Source organism: Mastigoproctus giganteus, chromosome 5 (genome assembly GCF_048544385.1).
Source record: "Mastigoproctus giganteus isolate SK-2022 chromosome 5, ASM4854438v1, whole genome shotgun sequence".
NCBI lineage: Eukaryota > Metazoa > Arthropoda > Arachnida > Uropygi > Thelyphonidae > Mastigoproctus > Mastigoproctus giganteus.
Window position 1 is genome coordinate 27,447,498 of NC_143579.1, and position 25,349 is coordinate 27,472,846.

The 25,349-nt window shown below is 38.0% G+C and overlaps 1 protein-coding gene across 3 annotated transcripts in view; it reads left to right on the forward strand.

Annotated features, from left to right (window-relative positions):
* The window catches only part of LOC150085261 (mortality factor 4-like protein 1), a 261,359-nt gene that overhangs the window by 212,207 nt on the left and 23,803 nt on the right, over positions 1 to 25,349 (forward strand). For all 3 annotated transcript variants that reach the window (XM_090373949.1, XM_090373950.1, XM_090373951.1), the window contains one exon: positions 5,373 to 5,455. In XM_090373949.1, coding sequence (XP_090230075.1) covers positions 5,373 to 5,454 — 82 coding nt within the window. In that variant the 3' untranslated portion in view covers position 5,455. The remainder of the gene's footprint in view (positions 1 to 5,372; positions 5,456 to 25,349) is intronic.

Genomic DNA, 25,349 nt, shown 5'->3' on the forward strand with positions numbered 1-25,349 from the left:
TATGGCTAAGAGTCACTTAATATATTAAACAATCCAAAGGCCATAAACCGCTGCAAAGGCACACGTCTGCACCCCATCCTGGAGACAACCATTTTGATGCTGGAGTAAAAACACAGCGCACATCCGTGCAACAACAATAGGAAATGAATAATGTGCCTCACTCTCAACTCATTGCACTTATCCGTTGTATTCAAATCATATTATCAGTTGAAAAAGAGACTTGTCAGTCTTGAAAGCTTCTGCCATTGTATATTTTATTTTATTATATTAAACTGGGCCCATTCGTTACAGTAAAGATATTGGTTTCCATGATATATTTACTATATATTTTGAAGTATTTCTTTTGAGAAAATAATGATATTTTATTACAGTAAATATACAGAATATTTACTATATTGTGTATATATACACCCATTTATCCACTGTAACAATTGTGCTTCACTATCAGCACTAAAATCACTCTGAATTCTTTTAGAATACAAAATAGCAAAATTACTTACACAAATAAAATGAGAGCAAACGAAAACACTGCGCTCTAAAATCTAAACAAAAACTGAAATCATAACAAGGACAGAATAAAATAATTGTGGGAATCAGAATGCACCAATGTGCAATGGAGAGTAGAATTTTAACATGATTAGTTATGTGGATGATTGTTGTCCTCCAGGACAATTTGCGAGCAAATTACTCAGAAAAACTATCTGCCAACTGACCTTGATTCACGCAGAAACAGTAAATTAGCTTAAAACAGGAAGGTACTGAAAGCTGCAAGTGCAATTATTATTTATTGGCATCACCAGTTTAAAATTCCATGGATGACTATTGTCATTCATGCAACTACTGAAGGATTAATGAAATGTTTTCCTTGTGCAATTAGAGTGGGATAGCTGTGCACCCTTCACTCTAGACCAGCTAGCTTTAGCCACAAAGTTAAAAATTGTGTAAAAATTACTGTTGTTTTTATGGGATTTGAACCTAAGCCTTTTCCAAATGGTGCAAAAAAAAAAACAAATGGCATGTTACATTTTTCTGGCTGCCTGATTTCATAAAAAATAATTAACCTAGAAAGCTTTTAAATGGTGTTCTGCTGAGTCACAAGCTAAACAAAAGGAACTTCTTGTGAAGGAGTGTGGTTTCAAAACTTTCTACCATCCTTCATCCCTTCAAAACTTACTTCTGCCATCCTGCAAGAAGGGTAGGCGCTCCCTTCAGCTGGATAGTGATCCTCTCCTGGGTGTCAAGGAGAGGAGTATGTTGGCATTTGTGAACTGTTGTAGTTCACATAGGGGGCTGGTTTCAATCCACCAGACTCATGAGCTCTCTGCATTTTTTATTATGGATGACTGCTATAATTTTGGGGGTTGCCAGTTTAGACTACATGTTGTTCCGATATGTGGTGATGTATGTTGTTTACCTAGACTAAGGGCCCTCGTGTGTTCACACATGCATTATTATAGACTGCTGGAATGCATGTGTGAACACTACAGGATGTTTACCTGCTTTTCATGCTAGATCTAAGTTTGTAAATTATGAATTATTTCCATTTTCTAGGTTTTATGGAATTAGTACATTTTCTCCTCTTCCATAATTGTTTTTCTTTTAGCATAAGAAAGATAGAATGGCTTTTGAAACATCAGTCAACCCCCTTTAATTATTATCTCTTCCTTAAATTTTTTAGTCAAGTAAATTCCCCCCCCCAACCATACCTGTAGTTAATAAACTTCTGATATTTCATCATGGGATCCTAAAAATTCACTGCTGTCACACTCTTCGTTACCACTATTATGATATGAACTTTTACTTTCTTAAGTACCATCATGGGCATTGCTGATATTGATATTAACATTAGCATTAGTAGAGGCATATGATGCAAGAAAGCAAGCTTATGCAGCATCATCCAAAAAAAATAAATAAATCAAAAATAACCACTTCCACTTCACCCCTCTGTTCGTTCGAAATACCTGTCCAGCTGAGCCTTAAATTTATTTAGGCTATCAACTTCCATGACAAGGGATGGAAGTCTGTTCCACCAACCAACTACCAGCTGGCTAAAGGCAAATTTCTGCACGTCTATCCTACATCTGTCTTTCCTCAATTTGAATTTATGCCCTCTCAGATGATTATTCTGAACAAGAGGAAGAATCCCATCAGCATTGAGCATGCTCAAACCATTCAAGGCTTTATACACCTCTATCAGATCACCTCGCTGGTGCCTAGTCTCCAGACACTGTAATTTGCAAAACTTAAGCCTTTCTTCGTAAGAGCACCCCTTTGTTCTATTCACTAATCTTGTTGCCCTTCTCTGTACTCGTTCCAGCAGCTCTACATCCTTCTTGAAATGAGGCCTCCAGACCTGTATACAGTACTCAAGGTGTGGCCTGACCATTGCCTATACAAGGGAATAATCACCTCCTTATCCCTGCTAGAAAAATTCCTGTATATCATTGACAAGACACCATGAGCTACTCTTGCAGCCCGTCTGCACTGCTCAGAGAACTTCATATCTGCCTGCACAACCAACCCCAGGTCCTTTTCATTCTCTACCACTGTCAGTGTAGTACCACAGAGTTGATACGTTGCTCTGGGGTTGCTGTTTCCCATGTGGAGTACTTTACATTTGTCAATGTTAAACTTCATTTGCCACCTCTCAGCCCATCTGCTCAACCTTTCCAGATCCTGTTGCAGCAGCATAGTGTCAGTAGTGTCCTTGACAACCCTGCCTACCTTTGTATCGTCTGCAAACTTGGACATTAAGCTTGATATACCATCATCAATATCATTTATAAATACAGAAAACTATAATGGACCAACACTGAACCCTGAGGGACTCCACTAATAACATTAGTCCACGATGAGCAGTGTCCATTGATTACCACTCTTTGTCTTCTCCCCTCAACCACCCCTTTATCCATAGCAGCAATTTTTCTCCAATGCCACACTGCTCCAATTTGTGCAGCAGTCTTCCATGTGCAACAGTATCAAAAGCCTTTCTAAGATCCAAGTATATAATATCAAAGTTATTCCCTTCATCCAGTTCTTTTGTGACTGCATCATAGTATCCAATCAAATTGGTCAGACAAGACTTCCCCTTAACAAAACCATGCTGTGTCCGAGCTATAACTGAAGTCTTGTCCATGTGATCCTGCAGTGCTTCTTTAACCAGTGCCTCCATTAATTTTACTGGAACAGAAGTTAAACTCACAGGTCTATAATTACTTGTGTCAGCCTTTGATCCACCTTTGTGAATTGGGGTCACATTTGCACATCTCAAGTCTGTGGGTACCTGCCCTGAGTCCAAGGAAGCTCTCATAATTATGGCTAAGGGTTTGCTTACTTCTTTTGCTGCCTCCTTTAATATAACTGGATAGGTTCCATCCACCCCAGGTGCCTTTCTTGTGTTTATCTTCAACAATTTCTCCTCCACTTTACTCTCAGTTATTACAAGATTCTCTAGCTTACTGCCAGAGTTGAATACACCTCTGGCATTCCCCTCGCTGAATAACTCCTCATGTGTGAATGTCGATGCAAAATATTCATTTAGTTTCTTAGCTACCTGAGCAGGATCATCAACAGTTGGCCCATCGATATCAAGTGGACCAATCTGATTCATCCCCTTCCTTCTAGAGTTTACATAAGTAAAGAACTCTTTGCTGTTTTTCTTTGCATCCCTTGCCAAAGATTTCTCGTATTCTGCCTTTGCCTGCCTAACCTCCTTTGTCACTTGGTTACAGATCAACTTGTATCTATCATAGACTTCTGTGTCACGTATTAATTTATATGTATCCCATGCATTTTTCTTCTCTGTCATATGTCTCATTAGTTCAACTGACATCCATTTAGGCTTAAACCTTGAACAGTATTTCTTAGTTGGTATGTAAAGCCTAGTAGCTTCCAAGATAAGTTCTTTGAATGCTTCCCATTTTGAATTTCCTGTTGGTAACATCTTCAGTTGGTCCCACTGTATAGAATTTAAATACTGTCTCAGACCATCGTAGTCGCCTTTACGAAAGCAATAACCCTTCCCTTTACCCCTAATGGTAGTTACCTCTTTGAGTAAATCCCACTTCAGCACACTGTGATCACTGCCACCTAGTTGTTCCTTTATCTGCAGATTCTTAATGCATGAAAAATCACTACTGATAATCAAATCAAGAGTATTACTGCCTCTAGTTGCCTCCCGAACATGCTGATGTAGAAAACAATCATCCAATAAATCCACAAAAGCCTTGCTAGTGTGTGAGTGACCAACCCACAAATTCCAGTCAATATCTGGGAAATTAAAATCCCCCATTATAAGACTCTCTGATGTACTGGCCCACTCTATTTCCCTGTACAGTTTCTTATTATACTCATCAGTCATTAGGCCTATAGCATACTCCTACTCTCAATTTTGATCTACCAATGCTTATGTCACACCAAACTGACTCGACACTGCACTGTCCAGCGATGTCGACTGGCTTCACTCCCTTGGATTTTATGTGTTTCTTAACTAATAGCATAACCCCTCCTATCTATCCTTTCTGTAGACATTGTACTCCCCAAATTCCAGTTCTGCATTCCTTATATCTGTGTGACACCACATCTCTGATATCCCAACAATATCCACCTTCGATGCTTTGAGCAGTACCTCAAATTTATCAAATTTATTTACCAAACTCCTAGCATTAGTGTACACGCAAGTATACATGCACCTGTTTCTATTCTTAGCTACCCTGACACAACCCATGTGTTTACTTGTACCACAATGACTCGCAGCAGTCTCTGAAATATCCTGCATCTTGTTTTTCAGGCTTCTGCTCATTCATGTAATATCATGTAAATATGATATTACATTTCCGAAAAGACTTCAGGTTTTAGAAAGAAGTAGGATTTTATTGATCTTTTCTTGAAAATAAAGGATAACTTCTTATGAGACATGCATATATCCTCAAAGAACAACAACAGTGCACGGTCTGATCTTAAAAAAATTCAACACTGCATGCACCTGCTATGCCTTTGAACCATAAGATGTTGGAGAATCTTAGGCAACATTTTCCAGTTAGAAAAGTGTCTTTGGGGCTTTAAAATACAGTAATTAAACTTAGATGTCAGAATTCTTGGAGGCTTAAAATAAAAGGTGTCTACATAAAAGGTGTGTAAAATTTTACTATGTAATTGGTGGATTGCATGAATTTGTGTATCATTGAAGAATTGTTATTTTAATCTTGATGGTGTAGGCCCCCTGACTTCTGTGCTATCTGGGCAGGTCTATTTCTTGCTTTAGTTGTAATTTAATTTTTTGATATAGTGCTTGAATTTTTGTGCCAATAAAGTGATGATACTTATTATTTTATAATGAAATTATTAATATATAACTTTCTTTTTGCTTCTAGATACCTGGCAAGAAATTCAACCCTCTTTAGTCTTAGTGATTATATTGTTGCACCTCCAGAATATCAAAGAAAAGCAATTTAATGTAATTAGCATTTTTTTTTTAATATATATATATATCTATGTATAGTAATCAGTTCCTATCATATCATCAAAAAAAACTTGTGTTGGCTGAAAAAAAAAAAAACACTACTTATCAATTATACTATTTATTATAACAACAGTTTAAGTTCTTCAACGTCATGATTTTAAAGAGTGGTTATAGTAGCAATGCAAAAAGTAAAAGTTTTTTTTTTTTTTTTTTTTTTTTGCAAGATAATGTGCCTTCAGGATTCTGATTTAAGCATCAGATTTTCATTCTTTTTCATGATGTTATAACTCTGAATATGATTGTATTATGTGTACCTACATTGCAAATAGGTTAAAGGCATTTTATGATTATCTTTGGTGATGGTTGTATATGTTGTGCTAATATAAATCACCAAGATATTGACTGTTTGTGATTGTAAGTGATGAGGTGTGTAAAATTTTTTTCACGTTATCCCTATGCATTTTCATAGCTCCTTTCCCCATCATCCTGTAAAAATGTTTTACTGATATGTTTTACACTTTTTTCAATAAAAATTTTTGCATCAGTTGTAATTCATTTTTAGTTATAACTGCATATACTTCTTTTTATTATGCTGTACCTAGTATAGCCATAATCCTGATTACAATCATTACAGACATTCTCATACTCTTTTGATTGTTATTTGTATGTCATTGAGCAAAATGAATTTAAAATTATTTTGCCAAGAGTTATTTCAGCAAATAGTTGTAATCTTGAACCTGGAGTGTTGTCCACCAGCCATGAACTCTAAATATCAATAATACCAAATTGAAAAGATCTTCCTTGTGATGCTTGTTCCAAAGGTTTTCTGTAAGTGTTTATATTTTACTGAAAAGCGGAGTTACAGAGTTAGCAGATTAAAGCATCTACACAAACTCATAAATAAAACTGAAGGTTTTGTTGCATACAAATTTTGAGCAGTACATCGGGATTTTCTTTCAAACTAATAAAAATTATCATCAACTTCATGGGAAAATGCTAAAACTGAAATCAAAGTGTTAAATGTCTAAAGTGTTAAGTGTAAGATTTACTAATAACCATTAAATATAAAAACTTCCTTGCTCAAAGCCTGAATGACAATCCTGATGCTAACATTACTTTAATAACATTGGAGAACTGTGGAGAAAGGGCCTATTTTTGATTTTAAAGATGAACAGAAATTCAGAAAATATGCATGAAATTCAGTAGGCAGGTAGAGAAAAGGGAAAAAATAAGAAATTTTTGGCAAATAAAACTAATGATCCATAGAATAGTAAGAAGGCTAAGATATTAAGGGAAAATCATGTTTAATTAACCTGGTTAGCTTAGGCTCATGTACTGTATGTAGGAAGTAATTTTGATATTGTTTATTTGGATTTTAGCAAAGCATTTGACTCAGTCCCTCATGAGAGGTAACTCTATAACAGGCCAGAACATGTTGGGATCACAGGTAAGATTCTAAAGTGGATTACAGGGTGGCTGCAGAACAGGAGGCAGTGGGTTGTGATCAATAGTTACTCTACATATTGGTCTTGGAAGACTCTGCTTCTAAAATGGGGTCCACAATGATCAGTTCTGGGGCCACTGCTGTTTTTGATTTTTATAAATGACACTAAAGTTATAGGGAGCATGATGTCAAAATTTGAAGATATCAAGATTCGGAGAGTGGTTAATGGTTAGCTCCAAACAGTGCATCTTTCAGGATGAGCTTTAAAAATGGTCAGATAAGTGACAGCTGTTATTTAATGCAGCAAAATGCAAGGTCTTACACTTGGGGAATAACAACCACGAAATAACATATATGCTTGGTGAGGTTGAATTAAAAACAGTAGAGAAAGAAAGGGATTTGGGAGTTATGGTATGGGTGGATGTGAAATTCTCCAAGCAATGCAGAAAGCAGAAAAGCCGCAAGGAAAGCCCATGGTATCGTATTGTTGATTTATGAAATTTTTTTTGTATAGATAAGGAGGTCATAACCCTGCTGTATAAGGCAATTATAAGATGGCACTAGAATTACTGCATCCAAGTATGGAAACCACACCTAAAAAAAAAAAAAAAGACATCTAGCTGAGCTTCTTGAAAGCATCCAAAACCAGGCATCCTGTTTGTTGAAATCTACAAAAGGGCACCCATATGATGAGAAATGACTTGGGAATATGTGGGCTTCCAGAACTTGGCAACCAGTCACCTTAGAGGTGACCTGAAGGTGAAGTCTGTAAAGCTCTGCAATGGGATAGTAAAATGGATGAAGATGGAATTATCAGTGTTATGATTCTAAAACTAGGGCCATAAATTCAAATTTGGGAAAAGAAGTTTGTATTGGTAGGATTTATTATTTTTATGTATTTTATTTTTTTCTTTTGCTAGCAAATTGTTAAGTATTGGAATAAGCTACACTGTGCTGCCACTTTATTAGGTACACCTACCTAGTAGCGTGTTGAGCCTTCAAAACAGCCTGAATTCGTCTAGGCATTGATTGAACAAGATGCTGAAAACGTTGTGCAGGAATGGAGTACCATGCAGACATGAGTGTGTCACTAAGTTCCTTAAGATTCAGTGGAGGTGTAGGCCTACAGCAAACAGCCCTTTCCAGCTCATCCCAAAGATGTTCAATAGGATTGAGATCCGAAGACCGAGCAGGCCACTGCAGCAAAAAAAATCGTTGTCATGTTCCTGGAACCATTCCATAGTGATTCAGGCTTTGTGCACCGGCGCATTATCCTGCTGGAAGGAACCATCTGACTGAGGATAAACTGTCAACATGAACGGATGCACTTGGTCAGCAATGATGTTTAGGTACAATTTGGCATTCAGACGTGAATCTATGAGTATCAATGGACCCAACGTGTGCCAAGGAAACATTCCCCACACCATAACAATGTCCCCACCACCTTGCACAGTAGTTGTCAGGCATGACGGGTCCATGGAGTCATGTCGTTTTCTGAGCCTTCCATCAACATGTGCACCAGAAACTTCGACTTATCAGACCAAGCAACTGTTTTCCAATCCTCCATAGTCCAGTGCTAGTGTTGCTGTGCCCACAGGAAGCATGCTCTCTTGTTCTTCATTGATAACAAAGGTGCACGATGTGGCCGTCGGCTGTTGTAGCCCATTCATGACAGAGTGCAACTAGTGGTCTGTTGCGATATTTTGTTCTGCACACCAAGATTGTATTCTGACGTGGTGTCGACATTGTGGCCCATCTGTTTGCTTGCACAATTCTAGCCATCCTCCTCTGACCTCTCTCATCAACAAGCGATTTTCTTCCACAGGAGTGCTGTTGAGAGGATGTTTTCTGTTCATTGCACCATACTCGATATACCTTTGAAACAGTGGTGTGTGTGAATAGTTCAGGAGAACTGCCTTTTCAGAAATGCTTTGTCCAGCACGTCTTGCACCTACTACCATGCCACATTCGAAGTCCGTTGGATCACTCCTTTTCCCCATTCTTGCTATGGTTTGTACGCTTAACTGATACTAGAAAGGTTGTTCTGCTGCATTTATATCCACAACTGTTGTCATGTGACTGTGGTCATGTGACTTGCAACCTTGTAGGCAACCCATTTGTGTGCACAACAGCGGTGTAGCTAATAAAGTTGCAGCACAGTGTACTTTCATGGGTGGAAGAGGCAGCCAACAGCCTGGTGAAATTCAGAATTCAGCTGAATAGTTACCTCTGTAAAGCAGGTAACACTAGGTTGTTTATTTACCTTTTTATTTATTTATTTTATGTTTATTATTATTATTATTATTATTGGACTAGTGCAGCAAAAGCCTGTGGCTTCCTTACATTATATGGTTAATACTAATATGCTTGAAATAGGCTAAAGAATTTGAAAAACAAGCATTAAAAATAGGGATAACACTAGTCATTTAGTTAAATTCTCAGAAACATTTAATATTTGATTCCCTTACATTTATGTAAGGAACTGAAGATGTCATTGAAAAAGAAATTAAGTGGGAAAAATTTTGGTACTATCTCTGTTGTTGAAACAGAAAAGATCCATAAAAAAATATTGAAAATGAAATTACACTTGAAATACTGAAAGGAAAAATACTGTTATCAGTGGTTATAATGCATAATCCAGAGGTTGTTTCCAAAGTGCAAGTCTGGAAGTTTACAAACAAAACATTCATTTCACCAGTATATATAAGCAAAAATAAAGTTGAAAGTGTCAATTACAGAGGAATTTTGCCTCCTGATGTACCAAGTAAAATCTGCGCAAACATCATATTTGGGTCAAACAGGAGGGTATCAGGATCAAATATTTGCACTAAAAAAAAATAATATTTTAAGGGGAACAAAAATCTGCATAAAAGTGAAAAATTTATAGTGATGATAGACGGAAGCATTTAGACATAGTTGTGTCCAATTTGCGCAACTCTGCAGCCAGTTCATATTGTGTGGCCCACAGTGATGTAGGCAGTTGTGCATGTTCTCTACCTCCTCCCCACACACTGACTTAAAATTAGCCTGTCACAAAATAGTTTCACCCTGACTTTTGAAAATATCTGTTTCTAGTAATATTGTTTTCTTTTATGTTTTTTTTTATCTTCCTCAGTAATTTAACTATTATTACAGTGAAATAATAACCTTGTTAAATTTATTACATTAAATGTTATGTAATAAATGTTGATTTGCATATTTCATTATTAAATGCAAAAAAAAAAAAAAACTAAATATAAACGTTGATAACAAAAATTAAATTCTATTTTATAAAATGCATAATTTATTATGGTAATGAACTGTTTTGATTCATGACCAGTTTCCCACTAAAATCCATGGCCATCGTTTTATCTGTTTTGGACCCCAAGTCAAAAAAGGTTGGATGCCCTTGCTCTTGTTCTGTTTAATTTCACTTCCAAAAATGTACCAGCCTGAAGTATGCCTGTATATGCATTGGTGAAGCATCATACAGGATTTTGGAAAACTGTTCCACCATCTTCAAAAAATTGGGAGCTGTTTTTCAGTCATAAGAATTTATTTAGGTGTATATAGATTTAAAAGCCAGAATTTAATAATAGTGGTCAATTTTTGTATTTAATTATACATAAAAAATTAAACATTGATCAACAAAAATTAAATCCTATTTTGAAAAAAAAATGCATAATTAGTGGTAAAGAACTGTCCTTGTGGTCCATAACCCACTTCCTGTGAGAATCCATGCAGCCTTCAGTCATCTTTTCTTACATTTTCTCTCTTTTAACCAATGGTTAAGAAAGATTAGATGGCCCTGGTTTAGGGTTAAACTTGAAATGAGATGGTGCTGTACCTTATTTGCAACTTTTCATAATTTTCATAGCTCTTTTAATTGAATAAGGTAATGCAAAATTCTTTACTGGCAGAAGTAAAAATGAGCAATGCTGATTATATTGTGTTGCTAAATAGCAGCTTGCAAGGTCTTCGAGAATCTCTGAATAAATAGAATAAAGATAGTAGAAATTTGGCATGACAGTTAGTTACATAAACACACATGTTATGAAAGTCGTTAGTAACATAAAAAATTTAGATGTAGACTAAACCAAAAATTGTGTATGTAGATCGAGGAGCAACCTTTAATGATGAAAATGGAAGATTAGACATGGAAATGCAGAATAGAATAACTAAAGTATGAAGTGAAAGGGCCAGTTAAAGTCAATTTGAGCAGAAGAGGAATTAGCCATTTATAATGTGATTTTAAGCCATTTTTTAAATGTACATAGCTCAGAGCATGGTAAGAAATAAGAAAAAGGAACTGATCAAAAATTAGGATCTTCAGAAATGAGATTTTTAAGAAAAATAAATGGATGCAATGACAAGACAATATTACAAGTGAGAAGATAAATATTCAATCAAAGATAAGCAAAGCAAATTTATATGGACATGTTAATCATGCATTAGTGAAAAGAGGACTTATTTAGTTAGAGCTAAAGGTAGAGGGAAAGCTAGAGGAAACCTGATAAAATGTAAGACTGATGTCAGAAGGTCTGATTTGTACTATATGCAAACCACTGAGTGTAACAGACTTTGCTCATAAATCTGTCAAAGATTTATGAGTAAAATCTTGCAGTTACTAATGGCTGCAACTTGTCCTTGAGATCAGGAGAATTTGCCTAATCATTTTCTCAAGCTCAACACTTTAATGTACACAGTTAACATTAGCTTTCCTTGGGTGTCTCACATGACAACTTGGTGGCAAAACGTATTGTCTTAAAATAGAAGTGACTTGGCAGTTATGCTTATATTAACATACAAATGTACACTTAAGAGAAAGCCAAACTTTTCCTGCTCTCATAACATGTTCATTGTCATTTGCTGTGTTGAGATCAATATTTATAAGGTTTCTCTGTGAGCGAACTTTCTAGTATAGTGAAATTATGTATACCTTGTGTATATTAAAAAAAGATGTACCAGAATTGTTTTCATTTATTCAATGAAACAGTGCAATTCTGTATAATAAGGTATATAATATGATTACACTGCATTCAATTTTTTTGTCTTTGTTTGTGGATCCTTTGTTCCAATCAATAGTGGTAATTTTAGTTCATCTTTGGGATGAACTAAAATTACTAACATCATGTATAATTTGAATAGCATCACTGAAAGAAGAAAATTTGCATTTGCTATCAGTTATCAGTCTTGTATTGAGCAGTGTATGGAATTAACTTTGAATATTATTTCATACTTTTGTCAGCAGTATTATTGCTTGAAACTCTGTTAACATTGCAAATTACCATGGAATATATTTTCATTGACCACATGCCCTTTGCTTTCACATTCACTGGGGTCCTAATATTGGGATGCTTTGGCCCTACATAACAAATTAGGCCGACCGGGCTGGGTAAAGTACCTGCCTGGCAACCCAAAGGCCGCGGGTTCGCATCCCGCCTCTGGCTTGGATCAAAGTACTGCAAAAACCTTGGGAAGTGCATTATGGTCACAGAAGCCGATGCACCAACAACTAACTAAAAAAAAAATAATAAAAAAATAAATTAGTAAAGGTGCAATGTTTTATTTCAGCACAGACATTGAGATATTATGATAAAAGTATGTTATACCATGTTCCATTTTTCTGTATTCATATGGAAATGCTCTGTTTCTCAGCATTTTACAGGCTTGGTTTTATGCCCACTTCAAAAACATTCTCTGTTCTGCACAAGATTGCTAATTGACGCCACCTACTGTCTGATGAGGGACATTAAGGCCCCAAGGCCCTATTCCTGTCATGCCTTGCGGTTTTTAATTGAATAATAAAAAATTGCCTCGTTTGGTGATTATTCAAATTACAAACAGTATTAGTAATTTTATTCAATTCGTGGAGTGAGTGCAAGTCCAAGCCTTGTTCATTATCAGTGGAGAAAATGGCATCCTGGGGCAGAAATATAAAAATAAAATGTAGTGTATCATATGCATCATGCTATTATCTTATTTCACAGCCTGCACTGAAATAAAACCTTGCACCTTTGTTAATTTGTTGTGTTAGGACCAGTATTAGTAGTTAAAATTACTCATAACTTTATTATTCAATCAGAAGATTCACTTACAAATATGGCATTGCTATTTTAGTATTAAATCAGCTCACACCAACCATAAGAATAAGCATTTACTGTAACTAGAATATTTATTTACATATTAAAATAAAATAAATATTTACAAAAAACTGCTATTATATTAAATATACATGTAAAAACATTAAAACTGTGATAAAATCCTTGAGATAAAATACACTAAAATAAACCGGATTAAAAGCGATAAAAACGATAAAAATCTCTGGAGCTTTCGGAAGCTTGCGCTCCCTTCCTCAGCAGTAACAAAACTTCCTGCAGCACGTCCATATATAACAGGCTCACGGTACCTATACACGTAGTGCAGTCGGCGCATGGTCTGAACTGGAAGCGGAAATAGCTCGGGAACGTGTTAAGCAAAACCGTTCATCCGTACTTAGGATAATAGTTTCAAACAGGATGCATACGCATACCTCTGTCCCTATTCATAATATTGTGGTCGGATGAACAGATTCGTAGGCTCTCGAGCCATTTACGGTTCCAGAACCCATGCGCTCGATCCATGATAACCGCATCCTCTGGGGAAATTTGATGCTGCTTCTCCCAAAAATGTTCGGCCACAGCAGATTTATTGTAATCAGCGGTTTTTATAGCATTTGCATGCTCCCCCAGACGATCCTTGAGCCGTCGTTTTGTCTCGCCCACATAACATTCCCCACAATCCGGGCATTCTATCCTGTATACTACTCCACTACTCAGGTCCTTTGCTATTGGGTCTTTTACCTGAGACAACACAGTGTGCAACCTCCGCCCGGGAAGCTGCACACAGCGTGTTTTATAGCCCCGCAAAATTCTAGCGAGATGCTCAGTAACGCCCGGATAGTAAGGAATGTATGCGGTAGCGACAGGAACAAACGGTTCCTGACGGTTAGACTCTATTCCTCTACTAAATCTGTCTATGATCCTCTGGGGGTATCCGCATTTTCTGAGGTCTGCTGTGACCCGTCTAATTTCACATTCTTTGTCCTCAGAGGTGGTGCAGTGTGACCCTGCTCTATCTAGTAGAGCTTTCACTACACTATTCTTATGCTGCCCAGCTTGTGCTGAACTATAATGGGTGTACTGGCCTCTGCACATAGGTTTTTTAAACACAGAAGTTTTTAGCCTAGGGCCTACCCTAGAGACCAGTACATCCAAGAAAGGAAGGGTACCTCCTGTTTCCACCTCTGAGGTAAATTGTATAAATTGGGAGAAGCTATTAAGCCAATGGAGTGCATCATCCTCTCTCCCCTTCTGGACCACGGTAAAGGTATCATCAACATACCTTTTCCATTTCTTTATGGGAAACTGACATCCACTAAAAACCCTCTCCTCTAACTCCTCCATGGCCAGATTGGCCACGATGGCGCTAATAGGAGATCCCATGGCTGTACCGTGAACCTGTTTGTACATAACACCTTGGTACACCATAGTGGTGCTGGCCAGACAAAGTTCCACACCCGAACAAATATCCTCTACGTTTAAAAGCGATCTACTACCCAAAGAGACATCATTACTCAAAGATCTTCTAACACAATATATTCCATGTTTAATTGGAATGCATGTGAATAGTGACACCACATCAAAAGAAATCATGCTCTCGTTTTCATTTACAGTCAAATCTTTCACAAAATTCACAAATTCTTTACTGTCTTTTATGACATAGTTGGACTGGCCCACTATAGGCGAAATCAATTTAGCCAAATACCCTGACAAAGCATATGTGGGGCTTCCTATAAATGATACAATAGGTCTGAGTGGGACTTCTGTCTTATGAGTTTTTGGAAGTCCATAAAACCTCGGGAGTTGACATCCAGTAGCATGTAAGAACCAAAAGGTCTCCCTGGAAATCTTCTCTGCCTTTAACCAATCCTGTACCAGTTTATTAACTCGCCGCTCTAGGCCAACCAACGGGTTTCTCTGAGTAACTTTATACGTATTATTGTTCTGTAAAAGGTCCATTGCTTTTTTGTGATAGTCTTCTTTGTTTAGGACAACCGTCGATCTGCCCTTGTCCGCAGGTAAAACCACAATTCCATCGTCTCTTCTCAGTTCATTCAAGGCCTTTCTTTGACTAAAGTTAAGATTCGGAGATACTTTCTTTACCTGGCTCAAAATAACGGCAGATTTAACCCGGATCTCATTAGCTAGGGCCTCCGGTAGCTTGCTGATGGCCCGTTCAATACCCATTGCTATCTCCGCAATGGGAGGTTTGGGAGGTACAAGCGTAAACTTAGGACCTAAATTTAAAACTCCCTCTTGCTCTTCCGTAAGTTGCCTATTACTCAAGTTGTAAACAAAATTAGTACTTCTATCTGTACGTTGTACTGTACCTTCTCCCAACAACCTATTAAACTTCATAATCTGCCTCTGTCTATAGGTGTCTGCTATCCTAATAACTTTATCCAAAACTAATCTTCTAACGAGAGCCAAATGTCTAGAAGATACACTACTACTAATAACATCCAAGTACATACCTATTTGCCTCCTAGTATCTCTTAACTCCTCATGTAACTTACGGATCCAAATATTCATGATCTTCTTTTGATAACACAAAGTAACCCACTTTAGTCGGTCATCCTGAAATGGTGTTTTGACTCTAAAGCCATATGGTATAAGTCCATGCGTTTTGCATCGATGCGCAAACCTTAGATGCTGCTCCTGTCTTCTTGGGAGAAGCAGCATCAAATTTCCCCAGAGGATGCGGTTATCATGGATCGAGCGCATGGGTTCTGGAACCGTAAATGGCTCGAGAGCCTACGAATCTGTTCATCCGACCACAATATTATGAATAGGGACAGAGGTATGCGTATGCATCCTCTGTTTGAAACTATTATCCTAAGTACGGATGAACGGTTTTGCTTAACACGTTCCCGAGCTATTTCCGCTTCCAGTTCAGACCATGCGCCGACTGCACCACGTGTATAGGTACCGTGAGCCTGTTATATATGGACGTGCTGCAGGAAGTTTTGTTACTGCTGAGGAAGGGAGCGCAAGCTTCCGAAAGCTCCAGAGATTTTTATCGTTTTTATCGCTTTTAATCCGGTTTATTTTAGTGTATTTTATCTCAAGGATTTTATCACAGTTTTAATGTTTTTACATGTATATTTAATATAATAGCAGTTTTTTGTAAATATTTATTTTATTTTAATATGTAAATAAATATTCTAGTTACAGTAAATGCTTATTCTTATGGTTGGTGTGAGCTGATTTAATACTAAAATATGAATTTTCCCAACCTCAGAGGCCTTTTTCAGGATATTGTTAGCAGCTACGGCCAATTTGTAGTGCAACACGTCCGACAATATCAAAAGTATTGTATAAAAGAGGCCAGACAGAAGCAGCATCTAAGGTTTGCGCATCGATGCAAAACGCATGGACTTATACCATATGGCTTTAGAGTCAAAACACCATTTCAGGATGACCGACTAAAGTGGGTTACTTTGTGTTATCAAAAGAAGATCATGAATATTTGGATCCGTAAGTTACATGAGGAGTTAAGAGATACTAGGAGGCAAATAGGTATGTACTTGGATGTTATTAGTAGTAGTGTATCTTCTAGACATTTGGCTCTCGTTAGAAGATTAGTTTTGGATAAAGTTATTAGGATAGCAGACACCTATAGACAGAGGCAGATTATGAAGTTTAATAGGTTGTTGGGAGAAGGTACAGTACAACGTACAGATAGAAGTACTAATTTTGTTTACAACTTGAGTAATAGGCAACTTACGGAAGAGCAAGAGGGAGTTTTAAATTTAGGTCCTAAGTTTACGCTTGTACCTCCCAAACCTCCCATTGCGGAGATAGCAATGGGTATTGAACGGGCCATCAGCAAGCTACCGGAGGCCCTAGCTAATGAGATCCGGGTTAAATCTGCCGTTATTTTGAGCCAGGTAAAGAAAGTATCTCCGAATCTTAACTTTAGTCAAAGAAAGGCCTTGAATGAACTGAGAAGAGACGATGGAATTGTGGTTTTACCTGCGGACAAGGGCAGATCGACGGTTGTCCTAAACAAAGAAGACTATCACAAAAAAGCAATGGACCTTTTACAGAACAATAATACGTATAAAGTTACTCAGAGAAACCCGTTGGTTGGCCTAGAGCGGCGAGTTAATAAACTGGTACAGGATTGGTTAAAGGCAGAGAAGATTTCCAGGGAGACCTTTTGGTTCTTACATGCTACTGGATGTCAACTCCCGAGGTTTTATGGACTTCCAAAAACTCATAAGACAGAAGTCCCACTCAGACCTATTGTATCATTTATAGGAAGCCCCACATATGCTTTGTCAGGGTATTTGGCTAAATTGATTTCGCCTATAGTGGGCCAGTCCAACTATGTCATAAAAGACAGTAAAGAATTTGTGAATTTTGTGAAAGATTTGACTGTAAATGAAAACGAGAGCATGATTTCTTTTGATGTGGTGTCACTATTCACATGCATTCCAATTAAACATGGAATATATTGTGTTAGAAGATCTTTGAGTAATGATGTCTCTTTGGGTAGTAGATCGCTTTTAAACGTAGAGGATATTTGTTCGGGTGTGGAACTTTGTCTGGCCAGCACCACTATGGTGTACCAAGGTGTTATGTACAAACAGGTTCACGGTACAGCCATGGGATCTCCTATTAGCGCCATCGTGGCCAATCTGGCCATGGAGGAGTTAGAGGAGAGGGTTTTTAGTGGATGTCAGTTTCCCATAAAGAAATGGAAAAGGTATGTTGATGATACCTTTACCGTGGTCCAGAAGGGGAGAGAGGATGATGCACTCCATTGGCTTAATAGCTTCTCCCAATTTATACAATTTACCTCAGAGGTGGAAACAGGAGGTACCCTTTCTTTCTTGGATGTACTGGTCTCTAGGGTAGGCCCTAGGCTAAAAACTTCTGTGTTTAAAAAACCTATGTGCAGAGGCCAGTACACCCATTATAGTTCAGCACAAGCTGGGCAGCATAAGAATAGTGTAGTGAAAGCTCTACTAGATAGAGCAGGGTCACACTGCACCACCTCTGAGGACAAAGAATGTGAAATTAGACGGGTCACAGCAGACCTTAGAAAATGCGGATACCCCCAGAGGATCATAGACAGATTTAGTAGAGGAATAGAGTCTAACCGTCAGGAACCGTTTGTTCCTGTCGCTACCGCATACATTCCTTACTATCCGGGCGTTACTGAGCATCTCGCTAGAATTTTGCGGGGCTATAAAACACGCTGTGTGCAGCTTCCCGGGCGGAGGTTGCACACTGTGTTGTCTCAGGTAAAAGACCCAATAGCAAAGGACCTGAGTAGTGGAGTAGTATACAGGATAGAATGCCCGGATTGTGGGGAATGTTATGTGGGCGAGACAAAACGACGGCTCAAGGATCGTCTGGGGGAGCATGCAAATGCTATAAAAACCGCTGATTACAATAAATCTGCTGTGGCCGAACATTTTTGGGAGAAGCAGCATCAAATTTCCCCAGAGGATGCGGTTATCATGGATCGAGCGCATGGGTTCTGGAACCGTAAATGGCTCGAGAGCCTACGAATCTGTTCATCCGACCACAATATTATGAATAGGGACAGAGGTATGCGTATGCATCCTCTGTTTGAAACTATTATCCTAAGTACGGATGAACGGTTTTGCTTAACACGTTCCCGAGCTATTTCCGCTTCCAGTTCAGACCATGCGCCGACTGCACCACGTGTATAGGTACCGTGAGCCTGTTATATATGGACGTGCTGCAGGAAGTTTTGTTACTGTTGAGGAAGGGAGCGCAAGCTTCCGAAAGCTCCAGAGATTTTTATCGCTTTTAATCCGGTTTATTTTAGTGTATTTTATCTCAAGGATTTTATCACAGTTTTAATGTTTTTACATGTATATTTAATATAATAGCAGTTTTTTGTAAATATTTATTTTATTTTAATATGTAAATAAATATTCTAGTTACAGTAAATGCTTATTCTTATGGTTGGTGTGAGCTGATTTAATACTAAAATATGAATTTTCCCAACCTCAGAGGCCTTTTTCAGGATATGGCATTGCTACTTTACCTGATACATTACTCGCTGTTGAACAATAAGGCTGTTAATTGAAGCCACTCTCCATCTGATGAGGGGCCACTTACCCCCACTGTGCTTGGGAGCTTGTAACTGAATAGCAAATTCATCTCTTATTTTATTTTATTGTCTCACTTGGGCTTATTTTAAATATGATTTAAGTTAAAAATGATTAATAATGATGTAATTAATAATTTTAGGTCGACTCATGTATAAGTGCTATTTCTGAAGTGAGCATAAGCCCCAGAGAAACATTAAAATAGAAAGCAAGCAGTGAAATACAGGGCACCCTGAGACAGAGATAGAAAAATAGAATGCAGTGTACCATACTATATGAATGATATTATATTTCAATGCTTGCATCAGAATAAAACCCCACACCTTGCTATTTCGGTATGTAGATTGTGTCACTATGCAAAACCACACAGGAGTGATGCATTAATTTTCAATCATTTTATTACTCATTGTGATAAAGTAATACACAAATTATATCCAAACCAGAAAGCACTCTTTGGAAATGAAATTGAGTGTTAAAGAAATTGGTTCTCCAGGACATATTGAAGACTTAAATTACAAGCACTTAAATTACAAAAAACCACTTTGATGATGATTTATAAAAAATACTAACAACATTAAAGAATGTGACTGAAGAACTCTATGAGGTCTAGGGTTGGATACATAATATAATTTCTTGCATGCACCAAGTAAAAAGAATTTTAAAACTAAGCAAGAGAGTACACACAGCAAAACATAAAATAGAAACGTAAAATAAAATATAAAATAGAAACTCTTGCACAGATATGCAAGAGATAACATATTAAATTTAGCACAGATTGTGTTCTTTGTTTGTGCTAAATTGTAATATATGTTATCTCTTGAATATCTGTACTTTGTCAGTTTCTATTTTATGTTTTACTGTGTGTACTCTCTCACTTAGTATTAAATTTCTTTTCACTTGGTCGGTGCATGCAAGAAATTATGCTATGTATTAAAGAATGTACTGTATGGTGGTACACTGTACTGATGTAATTAATGATGGGCACAACTGAACAATCAGTAATTACTAACTGCTAATCATTCAATTATATCATTTAAATTATGTAATCAAATCAAATGATTTGCTACGATCAAAATGATTGATTATGCCCATTACTACTAAGTAGATAACCCTTGGATAACCTGCCTGTTTCATAAATTGGATAACTTTGTATTTCTCTATGTCATTGAGCGTTACTGGTCAAAGCTTGACCAGTAATTACATGAACAAAGTTTGTTTATACCTGGATAGCATTAGCATTAGTAGAGGCATTTGATGCAAGAAAGCAAGCTTATGCAGCATCATCCAAAAAAAATAAATCAAAAATAACCACTTCCACTTCACCCCTCTGTTCGTTCGAAATACCTGTCCAGCTTAGCCTTAAACTTATTTAGGCTATCGACTTCCACGACAAGGGATGGAAGTCTGTTCCACCAACCAACCACCCGCTGGCTAAAGGCAAATTTCCTCATGTCTATCCTACATCCGTCTTTCCTCAATTTGAATTTATGCCCTCTCAGGTGATTATTCTGAGCAAGTGGAAGAATCTCATCAGCATTGAGCATGCTCAAACCATTCAAGGCTTAATACACCTCTATCAGATCACCTCGCTGGTGCCTAGTCCCCAGACACTGTAATTTGCAAAACTTAAGCCTTTCTTCGTAATAGTACCCCTTTGTTCCATTCACTAATCTTGTTGCCCTTCTCTGTACTCGTTCCAGCATCTCTACATCCTTCTTGATATGAGGCCTCCAGACCTGTATACAGTACTCTAGGTGTGGCCTGACCATTGCCTTATACAAGGGAATAATCACCTCCTTATCCCTGCTAGAAAAATTCTTATATATCATCGATAAATACACCATGAGCTACTCTTGCAGCCTGTCTGCACTGCTTAGAAAACTTCATATCTGCCTGCACAACCACCCCAGGTCCCTTTCATTCTCTACCACTGTCAGTGTAGTACCACAGATTTGATACGTTGCTCTGGGGTTGCTGTTTCCCATATGTAGTACTTTACATTTGTCAATGTTAAACTTAATTTGCCACCTCTCAGCCCATCTGCTCAACCTTTCCAGATCCTGTTGCAGTAGCATAGTGTCAGTAGTGTCCTTGACAACCCTGCCAACCTTCGTATCATCTGCAAACTTGGACATTAAGCTTGATATACCATCATCAATATCATTTATAAATACAGAAAACTATAATGGACCCAATACTGAGGGACTCCACTAATAACATTAGTCCACAATGAGCAGTGTCCATTGATTACCACTCTCTGTCTTCTCCCCCTCAACCACCCCTTTATCCATAGCAGCAATTTGCCTCCAATGCCACACTGCTCCAATTTGTGCAGCAGTCTTCCATGTGCAACAGTATCAAAAGCCTTTCTAAGATCCAAGTATATAATATAAAAGTTATTCCCTGCATCCAGTTCTTTTGTGACTGCATCATAGTATCCAATCAAATTGGTCAGGCAAGACTTCCCCTTAACAAAACCATGCTGTGTCCGAGCTATAACTCAAGTCTTGTCTAGATGACCCTGCAGTGCTTCTTTTACCAGTGCCTCCATTAATTTTCCGGGAACAGAAGTTAAACTAACAGGTCTATAATTACTTGTGTCGCCCTTTGATCCTCCTTTGTGAATTGGGGTCACATTTGCACATCTCCAGTCCTTGGGTACTTCCCCTGAGTCGAAGGAAGTTCTCATAATTATGGCTAAGGGTTTGCTTACTTCCTTTGCTGCCTCCTTTAATATAACTGGATAGATCCCATCCACCCCAGGTGCCTTTCTTGTATTTATCTTCAACAATTTCTCCTCCACTTTACTCTCAGTTATTACAAGATTCTCTAGCTTACTGCCAGAGTTGAATACACCTCTGGCATTCCCCTCGCTGAATAACTCCTCGTGTGTGAATGTCGATGCAAAATATTCATTTAGTTTCTTAGCTACCTGAGCAGGCTCATCAACAGTTGACCCATCGATATCAAGTGGACCAATCTGATTCATCCCCTTCCTTCTAGAGTTTACATAAGTGAAGAACTCTTTGCTGTTTTTCTTTGCATCCCTTGCCAAAGATTTCTCATAATCTGCCTTTGCCTGCCTAACCTCCTTTGTAACTTGGTTACAGATCAACTTGTATCTATCATAGTCTTCTGTGTCACGTGTTAATTTGTATGCATCGCATGCATTTTTCTTCTCTGCCATATGTCTCATTAGTTCATCTGACATCCACTTAGGCCTAAACCTTGAACAATATTTCTTAGTTGGTATATAAAGCCTAGTAGCTTCCAAGATAAGTTCTTTGAATGCTTCCCATTTTGAATTTGCTGTTGGTAACATCATCAGTTGGTCCCACTGTATAGAATTTAAATACTGTCTCAGTCCAGCGTAGTCGCCTTTACGAAAGCAATAACCCTTCCCTTTATCCCTAATGGTAGTTACCTCTTTGAGTAAATCCCACTTCAGCACACTGTGATCACTGCCACCTAGTGGTTCATTTTCCTGCAGATTCTTAATGCATGAAGAATCACTACTGATAATCAAATCAAGAGTATTACTCCCTCTAGTTGCCTCCCGAACATGCTGATGTAGAAAACAATCATCCAATAAATCCACAAAATCCTTGCTAGTGTGTGAGTGACCAGCCCCCAAATTCCAGTCAATATCTGGGAAATTAAAATCCCCCATTATAAGACTGATTTACTGACCCACTCTATTTCCCTGTACAGTTTCTTATTATACTCATCAGTCATTAGGCCTATAATTTTGATCTCCCAATCTTATGTCACACCAAACTGACTCGACACTGCACTCTCCAGTAATGTCGACTGGCATGCATAAGGATACTAGTTAACTTGGAGGATCTAGCTGATTATTGAAAAGGTTTCAAAATTATAGCCAGTGGACTAGGGTAGGTTGCCATTTTTAAGGTTTATTGCTGCCACTTACTATAAACCAGCTCAATAATGGCAAGGACATCATCATTTGAACTTGAGCATTTTATGAGCTTATGCTCATTAACACAACTTCTGCATTTAGTGCAGTAATGTATCAAGAATCAGACCCATACTACTGCAAAAAATGCACTACAGGAGTGGAAGCTAATCTTGGACACCAACTGGAGAAGGCTATACTGACTAGGTGGAGGCATGTCTTACGGTCTAGCAAGCCCCAATTTACACTTTTCATATGAATGGAAGACTTCAAGTTGGAGGAAACCGTTTGAGGCACAGGGACCATTCTGTTGTGCATTCGTGGTACAGACTCTTGAAGGAAATGAAGTTGTGGAACGTGTTTTGTTTATTTTTTCTTTTTTTGGCATACACTTGATCTCATGATCCCACTGGATGGTACTGGATATCAGAGCAGATATGAATATTGTTGCAGATAGGTACATCTGGCAGCGGTGCATGTTTACCCGTACAGATGGGGTATACATTCATTGTTGCTCTTTTGCTGCTACTTTTAATTGGATAGATGCAATTTGCTCCAGGTGCTTTGTTTGCTTTTAGCTTCAGCAGTTCCTCTTCCATTTTCTTCTCAATTGTAACAAATTCATTTAGCTCCCATTTATAACGTGGTGTAATTCTTGTATTTCCATTTCTAAAAACTTTTTTTATAGGCCAATGTAGGGTGTAAAATGTTTAGCTTGTTGTGATCCTGAACAGGATTGACATTGACAGTAATGATATTCATATCTAGCAAGCCAGTGAACAAAACAAACACACAAACTATAGCTTTGCTATTAAATTCTAACTCTGAAAACTGCTTTTGGAATATTATCATTTTAAATCTGAGGTTTTTTTTTTTTTTCTCTCTTTTATATGTTAACTAGATGGCAAAATTTTATGAATAGAAGGTAATTAACTATTTTTCCTACAAGGTTTTATGGAAGAATCCCCTCCTCCATAGAATCTTCATTTTACATTCAAACAATTCCTTATTACAAATCTGTGTGCTACTAGAATTTCTCAGAGTGGTATTTTTTCTGTCCTCTTTTCTGCCCTTAATTCCACCATTGCTTGCAAGTGCTTCTCATCACTTATTCTATAATTTTAAAACAGCTATTTCCATCTCACCTGAGGTTCAAAAAACAATTCATGTAGTATTATTTATTATTTGTGTGATTATTAATTATTTTAGCCTTTCTGGTAGTAAACAAAGTGCTTTACTTGAACTGTCAAAGCAATTTTTTCCTATAGTGGTCTAAGTGTACTCTTTGATACTGTCAAATTAGAGTTAACTGAAAACTCCATCTACTCTTATATTATATCCATAAATTTTGTGTGTTGTTCTAGTTGGTGTACATGTTTTACTGGACAAAAACTCCCCAAGCTGCTGGAAGAAGAAAAAACTTGCTGTTCTCACCTGAGACCAACTAACTCAGCTAAACAAAAAAGGCCCATAAAAATTCACGGGATTTGAACTCGTCTTCTCCAGCCAGTGTTGGGAAGACTGTGATTCTATCAACTGTGGTAACATGACAAATTTCTTTATCCTTGTGGCCACCTAAATCACAATTTTTTTATTTAATACATCGAAGCAACTGTAGGTGAACTGCTTGCGTGCATGGGTCGGGACACTATAAAAATCACCTGATACTGAGCTATGTTAATCAGTGTTACGCTTGTTCAGATGAGTAGGGCAGTGGACTTAGGCGAGTTTGACAAATGCCAAATTGTAATGGCTAGACTACTTGGTCAGAACATATCCGAAATGGCACGGCTAGTGGAATGCTCACGGTCAGCCATGATTAGTGCCTACCAAAAGTGGTCCGAGGAGGGAGAACCCATGAACTGCTGGCTAGATGTTGGATGACCACGGCTCATTGATGCCCGAGGTGAACAAAGGCTCTCCCGGATGGTACGTCGCAACAGTAGAGCGACTGGCGTAACTAGCCAGTAACTGGAATGCTGGTGATGGGAGTAATGTGTCACAAAACGTGGTACATCAAACCCTGCTGAAAATGGTGCTGCGTAGCTGCAGGCTGCTCCGAGTGTACATGCTAACCACGGTTTACCTGTGACAGCGCCTAAAGTGGGCACACGAACATCGAAACTGGACCTTGACTGATTGGAAGGTCACCTGGTCCAATTAATCACGTTTCCTGTTGCACCATGTAAACGGCCGGTTACGTGTGCGTCATTTATCTGGGGAAGTGATGGCACCTGGATGCACTGTGGAACAAAAACAAGCTGGTGGTGGTGTCATGCTTTAGGCAATGTTCTGCTGGAGTACCCTGGGTCCAGTCATCCATGTCCCGGACACTGATGTCTACCACCTACCTAAA